Genomic DNA, 19,370 nt, shown 5'->3' with positions numbered 1-19,370 from the left:
GGGAAGAAATGTGCAAAAGATGCATGTGAAAAAGCTGGTGACAGATTACTGGGTATAAAAAGAGGGCACATGCTGGAGGAGTTGTTCCTGGCAACTTCTTATTTGGGTCTTCTAAGCTGTGCCTGTGGCTCTGTGTGAGCCATGCTGATGTAAATAACAGTTATCAAAAAAATGCAGGAGCACTCAGACCTCTAATCCTGCAATAAAGCCATGTGGGAGCTTAAAACTAATTAAGGCTTCCCTTTAAGCTTTAAATCTGGTCTATGTGTAGAGTAACATCCTGAAGATATTCCCTCCAGAATCCAAAGAGAATTTCAGACAATCAAGTAAGAAAGTACTCCACAAATCTGTTTCACGCACTGAAGACAAGCTAGGGTTTTACTGGGTATCAGGACTCCCATCATTTGAGGAATCTGAGAATGAAATCCAAATTGTTTATTACAAATCCATACCTGTCTTATTGTACACTTTCAGGGCAGTATCAAAACATGCTAGAATGTTGCTATTACTGTAGCCATCACACAAAAGTTACAGTTATAGGTTAGTTGAGGTGTAACAAACAAATCTGAAGTAACTGCCTCTATAAGAAGTACCACAAGCGAGTCAATGCAGTCATACTGAAAGCAGGAGGCATTTTCTAGTTCAGGACTGAATGCTCCACAAAGGAAGATGAAAGAGCCCCCGAGACAGATAAACTTAAAAGTTGACACAGATATAGTTCTTCAAAGGACTTCTTCTAACGTAAACAGAGAGTTTTCACTTTGCAAGTTATACTACCAAACAAAAGTCTATACAGCAAAATTAACCCTTTAAGGAGAAGATAAGAGAGTACAAGCTATTGTTGGTATCTCCTAATCACAACTCAGTCCATCTTCAAGGTGTGTTCAGATGTTCAGGGATGCACACAGTAAATAGAAGAAAGTATAAACTGGCATTGCCAAGTGAATGCTACAGCTGATTCATCCCTGTCCGCACATCCCAGATGAAAAATGGGACCACCATACCTTCATACCTACATCATGTTGGAGCTATTTAATAGCAATTCTGGCACATGGTGAATGGGAAATTCTGATTTTCAAAAGTTACACACCAGAAACCTTTAATAGGCCTAAAATATATTCTAAGAAACAGTGTTTACAAATTAAAAGCATTAATTGTTTTCTATCATTTAATATACAAATTATAATACATTATAGAGAGAGCAAAGGATAAATTCACCTGACTTGTTTTTAAATCTAATTTAAACTCATTAACTGTGGCAGAACTTGTGACGATGGCCACAGATTAGCCTTCTTTTCTATCTTTGAAAAGCAATAGCTTTTGGAAAGAGCTGGACTAGATGTGAAACCTCTGGCCCTGTTTATTCAGCATTATAGTGTGTTTCTGAATCCTTATGTCCCTGATGACAGAGGTGCTTTTCTATTTATGCTCTTTGTATTCAGTTTGTGCACACTGGAATTACATGCATTTTTTTTAACTGTACAGGCTAATGTCCCTCTTGCCTTAGCTCATGGAAAAAGAACAATCTGACTACTGAAATTAAATAAAGAAAAAACAACTTACAGCCACACAAGCTTAAATAATAGAAGAACTTAATAAAAGGTCTCTACTTGTTTCTCTCATATTATTTTCATGTTGTGTTTTTCCAAAGGCCTATGTAGAAAGACCTGCAGATTTATAGGAAGAGTTTGACCTCATTATTTCCATTCTCATTGTCTCTAACTGTGGCTCATTTTTTACTGTTACCTTGATCCAAAAAAACCCACTTAGGTACTTGACAGGAGCTTTTCTCCCCTTCAGTCTTATTTTTGGTTATGAAATATTAACTTCATTTTTAATATGTATGTATATGCATGTATAAATGTATGTGTATGTGCATTAGAAACATAGATATAAATTTCTGTATATAAATAGAGATGTCTGCTCTCCTAAATGTCAGTGAGAGATCAGGTATAAAGATGCAATTGTCTATGTGAGTTACTATTGTTCATCTCCTAATAGTTCAGAGTTCATAAGCTAGATTTAGTGAATGTATATATACTTTAGTCATTTTCTTGACATAGGAAGTGGTCTAGTTGGTAATAGCACCCTGCAGAGAGAGGTAAAAAGAGAGAGGATTTAAATGTAAACGTAAAAGTTATTTTGGAAAAAAGAACAACTGTATGAAATGGATAGATTATACCATTTCCTAAAAAACATGCCACAGGAACAAAAAACTACCCGAACTATAAAAGTCAATAACAGCTAGACAAAACTAAGGAACCTCCAGCTTTTATGCATAAAGTATGTCCAATTAATTTCAGTAATTTAAGTCTTTATCTGTTATAAAATAGGTGGAAAGTAGAGCTGAGTTAGAAAATTAGAAGTTTGAGATCATTGTACTAATTGCTGGAGAGATTACAGGCCATGGCTAACAAAACCAAGTTTGTTGTACAACAAAGTCGACCAGTTGTGCAGAATATCTATTTGTAATGGAGATAATGGAGACAGGCACCACTTTTGAACAAGTCCATGCAATGTCATGAGATAAAACCCCATGGAACAGAAGAACAGAAAAGAGAATCACAAGTTTCTTCTCTCGATTTGTCATATCAGGAGCCTCTCATTCAGGAAAATTGTCCTGAATGTACAATGCTAAATATGATTAGAGGTAATGAAATCTCGTCAGATAATTCTGCAGCTCTGGTGGCATTTGGAATGTCTTCTTCCATTCAATTGTTGGTGGAACCACCAACTTTTAGATGTTGGTGATTTTCATTAACTGACTGTTATTACAATCCTGTTTGGTGTTGAGAAATTGCAGCCCATCAGACTTTTTTCACAGATGTCACTCCTCTGTTGTGGGTGGCAGTACCTTTGCCCTGATTTGTCTATCAGAATACAGACTTTCACTGGTATTTCTAAGGTGCTTTTTGGACTATGAGAGCCATCAGTCAGCATCCAGCCTCCAGTCACCATCACTTCTGGTGAAGAACTTAAAAGGAGGACCATGTACAACTTGCCACTTCTTAATGAGGCTTTCAAGAAGGTTATGCAGCTAGTCAAAAATTTCCTTGGAGTAAAAATGAGACAATTACAAGCATTAGAGTTGGCATGGAAACTAGTGAAGCTTAGATGATAGAAAATAAGCACGTCCTTAAATAAAAAATAAGCAGAATAGCAATAAAAAGTATTCATTAGCAAGAAACGAGATTATTCGAGAGAAAAATATCCTTCAGCAATCAGAAATCTGATTTTAGTGACATCACTAAAAAGGGGCCTAACCTACAGAGGTAAAATGTAGAATAAAAACTAGGAAGATTAAATAATACTTGAAGAAGAAACAGTTAAATATATAAAAATAAATAAGAATTTTAACATATGTTAGACATAGCCTAGAAGATAACCGGCTAGTTTGCAGACCTCAGAACAGAAAGCACCATTAAGAAATATATGTTGCAAAGAACTGGCACAATTTACCTGCATAAAATCATAATACATAAATTTATCTCAGAGCATTTTTCCCCAGATAATCAAAATACTTACAGTGATTAACACACCAGCAGAGATGATGTCCAAACAAACTGCTAAGCAGCAACAAGCTTCTAAGATAAGCTTCTCTTCAGACAAGATGTCCAAGGAAATTTAGAAATCAAATAAGACAGCCACTAAAATACATGCAAATTATTATGAAAATAACAATTTTTTTTACAAGACTAGGAGGTATCAAACGTTATACCTACAGTTACAGAGAGGTTGGTGTGATCCTAAGCAATACAAATCTACTAACGTTCAGGACATGAAAAACTTACTGGAAAAATAAAACTAGAAGACTAGAACGTGTAGAAGATTATGGTATGTCAGGTCCAATCAGGAGGGATTCCACCAGGAAAACTGTGCCTCTGTCATCTACTATTTGCACAGCTGTAGCACTTAGAGACTGCACCGTTTTTTCTCCTGGGCACTGCAGGCATACGTAGCAAGTAAGAAAGCTGCAGTTGCTATGAACCTGCAGACTAAGCAGTAGGAGTTCACAGGTGGACACGTTTGGCAGGAGGAGGAAAAAAAAAAATAATTGAGATCAATGCAGGAAGTAATGATCATGACATACCAACTGACGGGAAATTATTGCATTTTACCTAATTTAGGAACAGGTTTGAGAGACTGTATTGGCACACAACAGATTTGCAGGGGGGATCCTTTTAACATATATGAAAATAAACAGGAGAAAATGTATGGCTACTCCTTGAAAATGGGTCAAAAGAAAACAAATGTGCAAAAAGGATTGGTATGACTTATGGAGCAGGTGAACAGGTGCATGGACAAAGAATAATTGGTTTTCATAGGGTGTAGGAAAATTATAAAGTAACAATGTGCTTTACATAAATGTCACATCAAAATACAAAAATATATGGAGTGAAACTGGAATGAATCACAGAATCACAGAATGCTTTGGGTTGGAAGGGACCTTTAGAGGTCATCTAGACCAACGTCCCTGCAGTGAGCAGGGACATCTTCAACTAGATCAGGTTGCTCAGAGCCCCGTCCAACCTGACCTTGAACTTTTCCAGGGATGGGACATCCACAACTTCCCTGGGCAACCCATTCCAGTGCTTCATCACCCTCATTGTAAAAAATTTCTTCCCTATATCTAGCCTAAATCTACTCTCCTTTAGTTTAAAACCATTACCCCATGTCTTGTCACAACAGGCCTTGCTAAAAAGATTGTCCCCATCTTTCCTGTAGTCCCTCTTAAAGTAATGAAAGGCCGCAATAAGGTTTCACTGCAGCCTTCTCTTCTCCAGGGTGAACAACCCCAACTCTCTTAGCCTGCCGTTGTAGGAGAGGTGCTGCAGCCCTTGAGTCATTTTTGTGGTGTCCTCTGGACCTGCTCCAACAGCTCCATGTCCTGCTTGTGCTGAGGGCTCCAGAGCTGGACACAGCGCTGCAGGTGAGGTCTCACCAGAGCGGAGTAGAGGGGCAGAATCACCTCCCTCAACCTGCTGGCCACATTTCTTTTGATGCAGCCCAGGATACTGTTGGCTTTCTGGGCTGCAAGTGCACGTTGTTGGCTCATGTCCAGCTTTTCACCCACCAGTACCCCCAGTCCTTCTCTGCAAGGTTGGCCTCAATCCCTTCATCCCCCAGCCTGTATTGACCAGGGTTTCTCTGACCCAGTTGCAGGACCGTGCATATGGCCTTGTTGACCTCATGAGGTTCTCACAGGCCCACCTCTCCAGCTTGTCGAGGTCTCTTTGGATGACATTCCATCCTTCTGGTGTGTCAACTGCACCGCTGAGCTCAGTGTCACCAGCAAACTTGCTGAAGGTGCACACAATCTTGCTATGTCATTGATGTAGACATTAAACAGCACTGGTCCCAGTACAGAGGAGCACCACTTGTCACTAGTCTCCATCTGGACATTGAGTTGTTGACCACCACCCTCTGGATGCAACCACCCAATTCCTCATCCACCGAACAGTCCACCCATCAAATCTGTACTGCCCCAATTTAGAGACAAGGATGCTGTGGGGGACCATGTGGAAGGCTTTACAAAAGTCCAGACAGATGGCATCCATAGCTTTTCCCTTGTCTGCTGATGCAGTCACTCCATCATAGAAAGCCACTAGGTTAGTCAGGCAGGACTTGCCCTTGGTGAAGCCATGCTGGCTGTCTCAAATTACCTCCCCGTCCTCCATGTGCTTTAGCACAGCTTCTAGGAGGATCTGTTCCATGATCTTCCCAGGCACAGAGGGGAGGCTGACAGGTCGGTAGTTCCCTGGGTCCTCCTTTCTACTGTTTTTAAAGATGGGCACAATGTTTCCCTTCTTCTAGTCCCCAGGGACTTCACCTGACTGCCATGACTTTTTAAATATCAGGAGAGTGGCTTGGCAACTCCATCAGCCAATTCCCTCAGGGCTCTGGGATGCGTCTCATCAGGTCCGACAGACTTGGGTATGTTCAGGTTCCTCAGGTGGTCCTGAATGTGATCTTCCCTTACAGCGGGAGGGTCTTTACCCCCCTGGTCCCCATCTTGTGGTCCATTGTCTCGGGAGAGGCGAGGAGAGGGAGAATTATTTGTGTTTCAGTCCTGAATGCCTGCTACTAGGTAAATAACAGATCATTCTTTCTGTCTTTTGCAGAGTGTTTTGCTTGCAGTTTATCATAATTTCAGCAAGTACTCAGTGCATAAGACCCACCACCAATATTTTCTCTGCACTTGTTTTTATCAGGTAGGATAACCCCTATGGTGCTGTTCAAAACCAATTTTATTGCATGTTTGATAAGCAGTCTGCCTTGACTGCTATTAAAATAATGCACAAAATGTTTTTAAGGAACGTAAGAGGAAATATGGTGTTAGAATTGGAAACGGCACCTGAGGGCCATTTTAGTAATGCCCACAGCAGGGCAGGATGGCTGCTGATTCCTGGCTAGACAAATGTGGAAATATTATGAGGAATGTTTGCTGTACATCCGTGTCAACAGCATTGAACATGCAAGAAAAATATATCCACCCTCAGCCTGCTCCTTGCTGCTCTCTACCCCAGTTCCTTGCCATTCCTCCCCATCGTGTGGCTGAATAGCAGGCACCCCATCATAAGAAAATGTGTGTGCACATGGGACAGGAGTAAACACGTGCCTCAGATCATGGGTCAGGGACCCAGGCAGATGCACCTGCAACACACAATGGCATATGATGGCATAAAGGAAGGTGTGTGTAGTTTTGGAGTACTTCAGTAAGAAGCTCTTGGCTTCCAACTAAACCCACTGGTTTGTTTTTTTTCTTTTGTGTATTCTGCCACAGGAGGCATATTGAGCTCTCTAAAGGTAGTTACTACATCAGAGGCATGACAGGGAAGAGAAGAGGCATTATCTGGGTCACTGAGTGTAGCACTGTGACAAAAACCATCTCTACCACTAAAAGCAGTCTGTGGTTTGCTCTGGCCACATTCTGCAACGCAGAGGCCTTAGGCTGACTCATATTGCTGGTGTTTGCTATTCCTGAAGTTGCAGCTTTAACACCAGCTCCTGCTCACCACAGAGCTCCCACCAAAGGCCAGGAGGGGGAACAGACAGGAAAGAAGCACCTGGGACAAACCTTTCTGGAGGACTCAGGTGTAGATTGGACCCCCATGGATAAGAATAGAATGAGGTATTATGTACCAGTGTCTTGTTCATAGAACTGTAAAACGACAGTGGACATGTGAATGGTGTTAGTACATCCATTTGGACTATGCATGTGGTAGTGGGGGGAATGAAAGAACAAACCCATACAGGAAGAGTTAACTATTCCAGGGAAAAGGAAACCACCCAGCAGAACACCCAGGTGAGCAGAAATCCCTACAGAAAGGTTTGGTATGAAGTATGCACCAAAATGGACACTTTGGGACATGGTTTAGGAGGCATGGTTGTGTTGGGTTGACAATTGGACTTGATGATCTTAGAGGTCTTTTCCAACCTTGATGATTCTATGATTCTATGACTAAAGGAAAACTTTTATCATACAATATTATGCAAATTCATGTATTTATGCCAGCTGATGCATCACTTACAGGAAAGCAAAATCTATTATTGTGTTTTCAACTTATCAGATGAAAGGTTATATACGTCAGCTAAATTTACATCCCTGCCTCGGATCATTAAATGATTAGTCAAAGGCTAATTTCTTAAGTTGTATTTCTCTGGGTCTGATCGAAGCCGGTAGCATGCACCGGGAAAGCTTCGCCCTTTTTCCCCTGAGCCAAGGGAACGGCGGCTTCTGCCCAAGGAACCCGCCGGCCGGCAGGGACTGCCGGGCGTCACCCGGGTCCCCTTAAGGCCGGTTCTGCCCCGCAGCCTGCCCGCACCCGGCAGGGCCCGGCCCCGCAGGCGCCGCGCGCTGCACGCCGGGAGTCGTAGTTTCCGCGGGCCGAGCGGCCGCGCCGCAGCACCGGGCCTAAGCCGAGGGACGGCGCACTTCGGTGAGCGGGGGGAGAGCCGGGAGCTCGGAGAGCTCCCGGCCGCCCTCTTCCGCCAAGCTGGCGGGGGAGAAGCGCCACCACATGGTGAACCAGCACGAAAAGGCGTGTGCTTCGCGCCCCCGTGCCTCTCTTTTCTCCTCGGGGTGAGGGACTGGCGTGCTCAGCTGTGAGCCTCCCCCCCATGCACGCAGATGGTACGCCCCGCCGGAGGCCGGCGCCCCCCCCCGAGCCGGCTCGGCAGGCTCCATGGCCGGTCCTGCTCAGCCCGGGCGCTGCGTGCCTGCGCCCGCCCTCCTTCCTCTTAGAAGCGCTCTCACCATTGGCTGTGGCCGGGCGCTCTTGCCAATCAGGAAGCGGCTATCATGGAGGAAGGGAATAAATACAAGATGGCTGCTCATATAAAACCAGGCATTGGGCTTCGCCCCGGCGATGGGGGAATAGAGGCTTTAACCGGCGCTCCGAGGGCTGCGCACCACTCCCGCCCGCGCCGCTGCCGCCCCTCCGGGGGGAGCGACACTCTGACCGTCGCCGGCCACAGCCGCGCTCAGCCGCTCCCCGCGGATCGCCGGCGGGGCCGAGGCCGGGTGCGGCGCCCGAGAGGCCCGAGCTAGGCCCCGCGCCCTCCGCCCTGGGAGAGCGGCGCCGGCCTCCCCGCCTGCTGTCCCGCCGCTCGCCTCCCGCCAGGCCCAGCCCCGGGCGGCCATGGCCGTCTCCAGGTCGGTAGGAGCCGGGAAAGTGCGGGGGAAAGGAGGGCCGGCGGCGCCTGCCCGGAGGCCCCGGCCCTCCGTGTGGCCTGGCTCCGGGAGGTGGGGGGGGGGAAGAGGGATGCCCAGTTTCCACCTTCTGCAGCCCCGGGGGCCTACGGAGGCCTTGGCGGCGTGGGCCGCCTCGGTGGGGGTCGAGGGTGGCTGCGTGCTCCGGCGCCGGGGTTTGCTTCCTGGCCCGGAGCGACTGCCGTGCCTGGCGCATGGGGAAGCCCCCTCCCTTCCCCGGGCCGCGGGGGCTCTGCCAAGGGGTGCCTCGGGCTTCCTCTTGAGTTCGACACCTTTTTGTTGGCCATCCTTTCCTCGCGTTAAACTGCTAGGGAACAGGGGATAATGATAGCCAGCTTTAAAAACTGGCAAGAAACCGTTTTGCCTTTCAGGGCCTTTAGTTTTAAAGTAACCGAAATAAAGCAGGCTTCCATGGAGAAAAGCGATTAGTGTGTTCTGGCTCTGCTTCAAGATGTTGGGTGGTATCTGCTTACACACATGTGCGCTGGGGTGTGCCAGCGTTTAAAGTATTCACAGATACAGAGGTATGTCTTAATAGAGCTGTTTTGTAAAAAAAATGCTGAGCACAAATTCCTGCCATCTTTTTTTTGTGCGTGTGTGAAATGGGCATGTTAAGCTTCCTAACAGGATAGTTGAAAGGAAACCATAAATCCAAATTAACCTTGTGATAGATTAGCCTCATATCACGTGTTGGTAGTATCTCTGCACTTCCGAAGTGCTATAAGTAAAGTAAATTCTATTTCTGAAGCTGTGCATGAGTAAGTTTACAATTCTATGTAGCAAAGTAAAGGTATGCAGGTTTATAATGGAAATCCATCCTTAATTGAAACTTACAGAAGTAATAAACCTTTTAAGACCTTTTGTAACAGGTGTTTTAGTTTGAGCTTTATAGTTTCTACAGAGTATCCCTTTATCTTATTCTACTCTTACTTTTTATCAATTTGTGAGGCATTTTGGGTTTTTTTCCAAAACCGTCCATAAGAATTTGGCAGTAGTAAGGATTGCTGTTGCAAGGCTACTGTGTATATTAAAATACTACTGTGAACTGTCATGTAAAACAGTAGTGTTCTAATTATGTTAGGTCAGGGGCAGCCTGCTTAAGTAACTGTGCTAACATACATGTGATATGGGGGCCTAACTGAAATATCAAGGTACAGCCTTTCAGCTGTATGCTGAAGTGTCTGTTGTGAAGATTGGTTTCAAGTTCAGTTACCAATATTTCTGCAAAACCACAGGGCACTAGTGAAAAGCAGTAGTGCTCTATGCAAAGATTTAGTTAACACCTGTTGGTGGGGTAACTGACAAGAAGAAAGTTCTGTTCTGGGCAAGGCTTATCCTAAGCTTCAGTGTGGAGCACTAAAAAAGTTGGTGTGTTAATGTCACATGTGTAACATTTTTTATCTTAAAGCTGCACTCTGAAGCAATTATCACAAGCTGAACAAAAGGTATAGAACTTTAATAAAGGTGCTGTAGTGCTGTAATACATGTGAGTTGGTATAGAGTTGTTTCAATTCCACATGCAAATTAGGTAAAAGAATTACACATTTTGGAGCGCTATAACATCTTGGCTATTCCTGGCAAGCTCCAATGTTTCTGTAACTGTAAGATGTGATACTGTGTAAATTTGGTCTTGGCCTTATATGTGTTTTTAATAGATAGAGCAAAACCTGTCCATATCCCTTTGAAGTTACACAGCAGCTCTTGATAAAGGAACCTTCAGATACTAGACCATGGGAACACTGATAGAACGTCAGTGTTGCTTCTGCAAACAAAAGAAATCTTGTCTTCACGTTTTACTTCAGAACATTGAATTTCTAAGGTCCTTTCCTTTCAGACATATTACAGAAAACTATTTTGTACACTTGTATACCACTTAACTATGCTTCTATAAAGGGTGTAGTTGTTTTAGCTTCTGTTACCAGCTCCATTTAACTGTAGAGATCTGCACCTTTCCTCTAGGTATTTAGTTACCTTTTACATTTTTCAAGTATTGATGTAATAATTCATTGTTGAATGATTCTAACTATAAGTGTGGAGAGTGAGGGAGAAGTTGATTCAAATTAATCTTTCTCCAAGGACCACAGTCTTTGCTGAGTGCATACCAAACATTGATACTAACAGAAGACTTCATTAATGTTAGTTCTGTATTGGAACTATATTCAAAAAAACAATTCCTGGAGGTTGGAGGAGGAGTATTTTTACATTCTCAAAAATGTAAACTATCAAGTGATGGTTTTCCCTGTGAAGTTTATTTTCTGCTGTTTAGCCAGCTGAAAACCTTTCTCAAAACCCTAGTCTGATCAGGAAGATCTAAATATAGGGAATGATTTGAAATATCTCAGTTTGAGAATTTGCAGCTTTTCTATTAATAAAGTCATCTTAAAAAATAATTGTCAGTTACTTGTAAACTATTGAAAAAATTCTGGTATTTTATTCTGCATTATAAGTATACATGCATGTTTTACCAGGTTCTGCTGTTACGTGGACTGAAAACCTACTTCTGTATAACGCTTCTGTGATGATACACTAGAAAATAGACGTAAAAGCAGAACAGTATATATCTCATACCAAAAGATGTTGCAGAATAGTTGCTTTGTATATGCTCATCTCTTTGGTAGTTTTATGCTGAAAAGACTAACTGATGAACACCATCCTCTAGAAGGATGAACAGGTGGGTGGGGAGGTCAATGTTCTTTCTGTGAATGCACAAGCTAATTTTGTAGGCTTTATCTCTGGTCTTAAAAGTATATATAAAGTAGTACAATATTTGCATAGCTAATAAAAAATAAAAATAATTCTTGATAGTGGAACTGAGAAGGAAAAAAGGAAGTGAAAAGTTTTGCTTCAGCTTCATTCCTATGAAGTGTATGTTCCAAGTGAATAAATACAATGTCTCACAAGCGCTCTTTTGAGATACTTTAGAATAAAAAGTAATACTGCCAATTTATGGACAATGACAATGCTCCTAGATTACTCAGGTGATTGAGTTTCGGCAGATAATAGTGTTAATAGTCCCATTCAATATCTAGTAAAAGGTTTTTTCCAGTTAGTGTATTAAAAGGCACCTCATGTACCATCATGCCAACACCAAGGTTGTTCCTGTCTTTCTCATATTTTTGAGGGCCTTCACAGTATGAAGGAGAGCAAATATGCTTTTAAAATGTGATGAAATGCATGAAGCTGGTAAAGATACACCTATTAAAATCAACCTTTTAATTCTTAATGTATCTTAAGTTCACCCTGAAATACCTTCTTAAAGCCAACCTCTTCAGGGTAATGTCAAGATTCTTCCTTAAGCAAGTATGGGAGAGCATAACAACTTGCTGCTGTTGCAAGCCATTCTTGATTTGGTCCATGTAAGTTTAATACTAGTTTCAAGACTTTTCATTGTTTTCATTTACTTGGATTTGTTTATAACTGGTAATATGTAGATTAGGAACCTAGTTTTAATTAAAAAAAAGTCAGAAGCCTATGATAGTAAAGCTCCTGGAAAATAAGCAGTCTCATTTGTTGCTCTTGGCTTTTGAAGTGTAGGGCTCTGACTTCCCAAGAAGAAACGGCTGTGCTGGCTGGCATCATTAGTTATGCAGTATTAAACTTGAAATGTTACATCATCAGGAGGTTGATGTTCTTGCAAGATACCAAAACTATCCAAAATCTCTTATGGGCCCTATGTATCTTTAAGAAATGTTCTTTTGGGGGTTATCACTACCCTTCTAAAGCAAGAATTCAGCTTCTAGCTTGTTTGGAAGCTATTACTTCATGGCTGCTCTTGCATGAAAAGTAAGAGTTAAACTGAACAAGAAATATGTTTTCACTACTACTTAAAGGCATAGGCTTGTACCATCAGAACAGATAGATGCTCTTACCAATGCAGTTACAGGAGTTCTGGCTCAAAAGGGGGGAAAAAATAGTGTAACTTGTCTCTTGTTGGTGGAGACAAAAACTCAAAGACCAGACTAGTGGCCTGCCTTCCCTGTTGCTGTTTGTGGGAGTGAGTGCCCACACAGTCATGGGGAGGAGGGAAGCAGAAGTAGCATGTGCACTACTACCCAAATGAGGTAGAGATGTAAAATTTCTCAGACACCTAGCAGACTGAAATGAAAGTTGAAACTCAGGATTGCACTCTGATAAGAATTCTAGCCTGCTCCAGCAGCTAGAACTGGACTTTTCACCAAGGTACCTCATATATCACCAGTTGATACACTTGTGTGAGTGTGGCTTTACAGCTGTTTTAATTTCCTATTCTTCCTTAGCTTTTGTAATGTAACTGGCCGTATGTATTTGTTGCATTGTTGGATGTAGATACATATGTAATAGTTTACAAATAAAACTTGTATAGTCTAATGCTGTGGATCATATATGAAATAAATTATACTAATTTTAGCATTTGGTTGGCTTCCATATGCAGTATATAATACTGTGGCCAGTGTGGTGATGGAGCTGTAGTTTCATTCCAGGTTTCCCTTCCACTGATCTGTAGGAAACAAATTATTTCTCTGTTGTCTACAGCCCCACCGTCATAACTATCTACTCCACATTATCCCAACTATGAGAAGTAAAATCACAATCCATTCTTCATGTGTATCATCACACTTTTGTTCTGAATTCTGTTCAGTGACTTTTCTCTTGCTTGCTGATTCTGTATTGGAAAGTTGTTTATTTGATTACTTAACAGTTTATATATGCTTTAGTAGGGGCTTCGGTTTTTTGAGCTGTGAAGCTGACCAACCTGGGATTTGACCAAATGATGAAACATAACCCTAAACAAAGGATCATCAGGTCAACAGGAAAAACAAAGGCATCTCTATTAGAACTTAGGTTGAATTTCACAGTGAGTGTCAACTCCTCTCAAGTCTAAATTTGAATTTAGTGATGTGTTCTAGGTTTCTGGGCTATTTCTGTACTAAGAAATAGTGCCTGGGAGGAAGCTCTGGGGTGTTGAAATACTCTTAGGAGTTTACAGTATAAATCATATTCCCTTGCATTCTGATGGGTGCCAGCTATCAGTTTTCCAAAGTGCTCTAGACAGAGTGTGACATTAGTGTACCATGGGCTATGCCACTAAGGGGTTTTTGTACAGTCCCACAATTTTAATGGGTTGGAGGATATGCTAGGATAGTTATAAGCTGTTCTGTACCAGTTGGCCTTTATTGTCAGGGACTGCTGCCTGGCCAGTTAACCATACTGGTGCACACAGATCACACCTTGGCAGCAGTGATCAGTTCACTGTCCCTTTCAAGCCTCAGCTCATTGAAATTGACAAATTGAAAGTTCCCTCATCTGAAGTCCTCTGGGGGCCCAATTCAGTCAGAATGCTTATGCTGAGATGATCAGGATCCTTATACAATTCATCTGTGTAACTTGTCTTTTGGAAACATTTTGGAGATGCTCCTGGTAACATCTGTTTTCTTGACCTGGTCATTAACTCTCCCACTACTGGCTTTCTAATGCCCCTATAGCTGAAGAGCTTTCAAATCCACATCATCCAGTTTCCCCTGGAGTGCCATAAGATTCACTTTAAATATTTTGATAACTGTCCCTTCAAATGGAGATCAGCCTCCATATTTGGAGACATACCTTTAGGCAGCAAGGAACTGAAGATTAGCATGAAGAACAGAACAGGTCATTTGTTGCAACATTTGCCTACTGTGCCTGGGTGCAATCATGTCTTAGTTTAATGCTGAATATGCAAAGCTGATTGGAAAGCAGTGACTAGAACATGGGATCACCATACTACCTGGCGAGTATCACTTAGTTGTGATGGCTTTTTTGAAAGTACTTATTCTTATGTTTGCCCTTTAATTTTTTTGTTATTTGTAGTCTTTGCTGCAATAAGGCGCTGGAAGAGCAAAGGGCTTGTTACGTTTAGCAACTGGGGGTCGGTAACGGTTTCTGTGTACTTCTATTCACAAAATGCCCTTTAGTTGACTAAACCTGTATGCATAATCATTCTGCATAATAGTGTTGACTAGAGGGATGATGTTCCCCCTTATTAGAGCCAACCTTGCTATTCTGATGAAGAGCAATGCAAATGGAATTGTTTACTGTTAGAATTCTTCTTGCCTGCAATCTTTTTCTAAGAATTTTTTTTAGGATTGTTAAATAAAATTGTTTGGTAGTAGTATAATGGTGGAAGAGTGTGGTTCAGTTTGGGATGGCTGTTCCAGCTGATATCCTGACCACACACCTACTGATCATTCTTGACTATCTCTCAGGTGGTTCTATTCTGAAAGTAAGAATTCAGGCTTTAGTCTTTTCAAAAGTAGTGTGCTTTAATAATATGCTCTGGGTTTGATGACTTTGAATATTTACATGGGGAGGATTCCCTTGCCTAATCTGGTGCCGGTTTAGATGGTATGTGTCCTTGCCGCTTTAGAATGACAAGATCTCCTGCATCCTGTGTCTAACAAGCGATAGGACAAGAGGAAATGGCCTCAAGCTGCACCAGGGGAAGTTTAGGTTGGATATTAGGAAAAACTTCACCAAAAGGGTTGTCAGGCATTGGAACAGGCTGCCCAGGGAGGTGGTGGAGTCTCCATCCCTGGAGGTATTCAAAAGAAGGGTAAATGTGGTGCTTGAGGATATGGTTTAGTGGTGGACTTGGCAGTGCTAGGTTAGTGGTTGGACTCGGTGATCTTAAGGGTCTTTTCCAACCTTAATGATTCTGTGATTCTGTGTCTGCTGACCCCTTATGCATGACTCATTCTGAAGTGTCTCAGATGCTACTATAGATGCCTGCTCTTAAGCACCTGAATTTATGTTTTTGTCAAAAACATTTTTAATGAAGTCTGTGTCAGTGTAAAAGCTCGTGATTTTCTTTGAAGAAAAAATACTTAATTTGAATGTAATGCTGTTCATAAGAACTTAGAATTGCTGCTCCAAGTTCTGTCTTGCTGGTGCACTTCAGCAGTGATGAGAAAATCTCAAATTTCTCAAGTGAGGAAAAGGTATCTAGCTCTTTCAACAACTTAGTGCTTTATGATGAGCTTATATAGCATGAGTTCACATAGAGGTGGTGTTTGGTTGCTGTCCGATGAGATGTAGTTGACTCAGGATTGGAAGGTGACAGAAGAATGATCTAAACCAGTAAAAGTGAAGGCCTTTGTATTTTTAAGCTCTGATTACAGCAGTTAACGTGCAGGAGAAGTAGTTTTAGCGATACATTTCATTTTTAGTGTTGGTTGGTATTTAGGTTTTTTGTAACAATCCATAAATCTTCTCTGGTTTTCTTTTTTCTTCACGTGAGTAGTCCCTGTATTTTTCTTGTTTGCTTGTGTCTTCCATATTCTTAGGACAAGTTTCTGACAGCCTGCATTGAACTCTTCCATAAAATAATTAAAAAACTTATCTGCACTGTAGAGGATCCACACTGATTCAGCCTTCTGTGCTACATTTGTGAATGATCTGAGCCACGCAGTGTTCTGCTGACAGCACTGTCTAGCATGAGAGGCAGGACCACATGCCATTAGAAAACTCTTGGTTCTCTTTGGCTTTAAGAACTAGTTTAGAGATTGTTAGTTCATTCTGAGAATAAAAACCTTATCAGAACTTAGGAAATTTCCTTAAATGCTGCAGGTCCTCAAAATTAATTTGTTTAGAAGTTTTAGTATTTCTTCATTCTTAATGAAATAACAATGAAAACTTTAATTTAAAACTAGTGCTGCTGATCAGTGGCAGCTTTCTCAGTGCTACCCTTCAGACTAGGTCAGGAGAATTCAGGCTCTGCCATACTCTGCTGCAGCAACACCAAAACTTAAGAATCTTAATACCTTCAAAATATTAACTGTTTGGGAACTGTACATCAGGGAAGTCTGGGTGAGGGAAAGGAAGAATAATTAGCATGACCACAAGTACTGTTAGTCAGCTGTATCTACTAATCCTGTTCGCATTTATTTTGCTGGGGCTGAATGCTGAAATCTTCCTAAAGCGATGTGAGATGATAAAAAGATTTTTTTGTTTTACTTTGCATTTGTGTGTGATTTAAGCAATTACAATTTAAAATAACAAATTACAAACCAAGCATACTGCAGGTTTAAAAACTCCAACTGTAGTTGTACAAACTGTATTTTGTAGGTAGTACAGGTTCAAAAAGTTGTGGGTTTTAGGAGTTAATATCTACTGTTTTAACTAAGGCTGGAATTAAATGAGTTTTTTGAGGGTAGGCCGTCATAGTGGTTTCCTCCTGTTTTGACACATGAAGAGCTCTAGCTGAGGAAGTGGTCTAAGTTGCGCGTTCAGCTTGACTTTGGAGATGAAAAAAAGATACTTTGGTAGTTAAAGGAATGGGTGGTGCTAAATGGCAAAGTTCTTGAGTATGGAACACTGAATTTTCACGGAGAGATGAAGACTGAAAGGGGTGAGTCCAAGAATGAGAGAACAAGCAAGTTAGAGCAAGCTATGGTTGTTCTGCAAGCTAGCATAGTTTGTACTGAATAATGCAGTGCTGCAAATCGGATTGGGTTATTACTGTCAAATGTACTACATTAAAAATACTGGTACGCAACTGTCTGGCATGTTCTTCCTGACTAGTCCACTATCAGTGATTTGAGAGAGTTGGATCTATAAAGCTTTTGCCTTCCTCCTTGACTGTCTAATCACGCAAAATTGCTAGTTCAGATATGTTTGGGTTTTCATTTTTATGTCACTTTAAAACAATTTACTAACTAGTAAATCATAGCAATTGAAACTTCAGTTTTATCTACAGAAATTGAAATGGGCTCACCTATTTTAGTAGTAGGATGAGAATTACTTCAAACTGGCAAATATCAGAAGGGTCTGATCTAAAATACTAGAATGATTTTAAATACTTTCAGTTAGAATTTTTGTCTAATGAATAATTAACCTAGTGTTTCCAGTTGTTAGTGTTTGGGTTTTGGAACTATATTTGTGACATTACTGCCTTGGGTCTGTAGCACTGCGGTTTCTAATGCGTTGTGACACATTATAAGATATTCTCAGGAGTAAATGCAGTTTAAGCACATCAAAGAAAATACAAAACCCAGTGATCTTGGAAAGAGGGAGGTTTTTGTTTTTTAAATTATTGGAACTAATGTTAAAGGCAGTTTTGGTGAAAAGTAATTAGTAGCAACAGACTAACAGGCAAAATGTTTGTCCTTTTCCTATATTTGCTCAAACCTAAGGTATGTGTTTATGGGAAAGGGAGTTGTTCAGGGTGCCTGTAGCCTTATTTTCTTAGGCAGATCTAGGTGAGCTTCACTGCTGTGTAAATTCCAGCTTCATATTGTTGCAATATTTTGAGGAGTATTTTTATGATTAAGGCTAGAAGGGACAATTTGATTATACTATGTGGACAGATTATGGAGTCACATTCAGTAATAACCTGATACCGCCCAATAACTAATGGATGAACTAGGCACCCTGTAAAGAGAGTTCTAACTGTCCCACTTACAGTGGAGGGCATAATGAACATCTGTTACTTTCGTCATTGATTTGATTATCTAGGTAGTCTCTATTTTTACATGGTTTTTTTATGTAATGACTTTCTCATTCAGTAACTCTAAACAAGAAGTAAGCAGGCTATTCCGAAAATAGATGATTGGGGTCTCTTTAAATGCAGAGTTACTGTGAAAACAGATCTGCTGGTTAAAAATTACTGTATTTCATGGGAAGGCCAGAGGTTTCATATTATTTAAAAGCTGTAAATGCAGTGATGGGTTTGGTCTTACATATTCCAGACAGTTAAGGGGAAAATATGTGAAAAGTAAAACTTGTGGTATCCTGGAAAAGCAGAGTTTGATATTATAGATCACAGGCTATGCACAAAAAGAGCAGTTGAGCCTTTTCCTTTCTCCTTTGGACAGAATTTGATGAAGATAATTTGCAACTGAACAGTATTTATTTTTCAAGATTGAAAGTGTTCAATTACAGAACAAAGGAGGGACAAATTTTTTCTTGTAACTGCAGATTTTTTAAACTAATGTTTCTAATAGTTTTTTTATTTTTTTGCTTAGCAAATTAAATGAGCTTTTAGAACAGCTATGCTTACTGTTAGAAAAAAAAGTACATTTGTCACCCTGTCAATTGATAGTCTTCAGGCAACCATTTCTTCTGTTTGCATTAGAGAAACTGAAACTTGGGGGAATATTAATAGAAATGGGCAGCTGAACTATGAATATCATAACATTTTTGGGTTTTGTCAATCATATTTAGGCTTGATCGTCTCTTTATTTTACTGGACACCGGTACAACTCCAGTAACAAGAAAAGCAGCTGCTCAGCAACTTGGGGAAGTAGTGAAACTGCATCCTCATGAACTGAATAATCTCTTATCTAAAGTAAGCATCTCTTCTTTTTTTTTTTGAGCTTGCTTTCAATACTTTAATGGTGAGAATAAAACCAGTTTAAATGGGTGTGTGTTTTGTGGGAAGAAGAAAAGGCATAGTAGTCTTGTTCTCTGAAAATAGGAGACTGAAGAAAATTAGGAGACTGCTTCTGTTAAGTGTGCTGCTTTGTCAGCCTCTGAAATGGTTACATAAGTCAGGTTTCACTTTGCATTCAGTATTGATATTCAGTGTTTGCTGTAAGTGCAGATCTTTTAGAAAGAGAAGCTCTACTGCCTTATAAAAATTTCTGCTCCTGCTTTAAAAGATTGTAGCTGGTGTGATACAGCATTAAAAATATGAGGCTGTATGCCT

General features: G+C 41.1%; 1 protein-coding gene across 1 annotated transcript in view; it reads left to right on the top strand.

Annotated features, from left to right (window-relative positions):
• The first annotated feature begins 8,295 nt into the window (after nt 1-8,295).
• Nucleotides 8,296-19,370, top strand: part of BTAF1 (B-TFIID TATA-box binding protein associated factor 1) — a 48,899-nt gene continuing 37,824 nt past the window's right edge. The window contains exons 1-2 of the mRNA XM_064463848.1: nt 8,296-8,656; nt 18,887-19,010. Of these exons, the coding sequence (XP_064319918.1) occupies nt 8,643-8,656; nt 18,887-19,010 (138 nt within the window). The 5' untranslated portion in view covers nt 8,296-8,642. The remainder of the gene's footprint in view (nt 8,657-18,886; nt 19,011-19,370) is intronic.

Source organism: Phalacrocorax carbo, chromosome 12 (genome assembly GCF_963921805.1).
Source record: "Phalacrocorax carbo chromosome 12, bPhaCar2.1, whole genome shotgun sequence".
Lineage (NCBI taxonomy): Eukaryota > Metazoa > Chordata > Aves > Suliformes > Phalacrocoracidae > Phalacrocorax > Phalacrocorax carbo.
The sequence above is the reverse complement of the archived record's forward strand: the minus strand, read 5'-3'. Positions and strand labels throughout refer to the sequence as shown.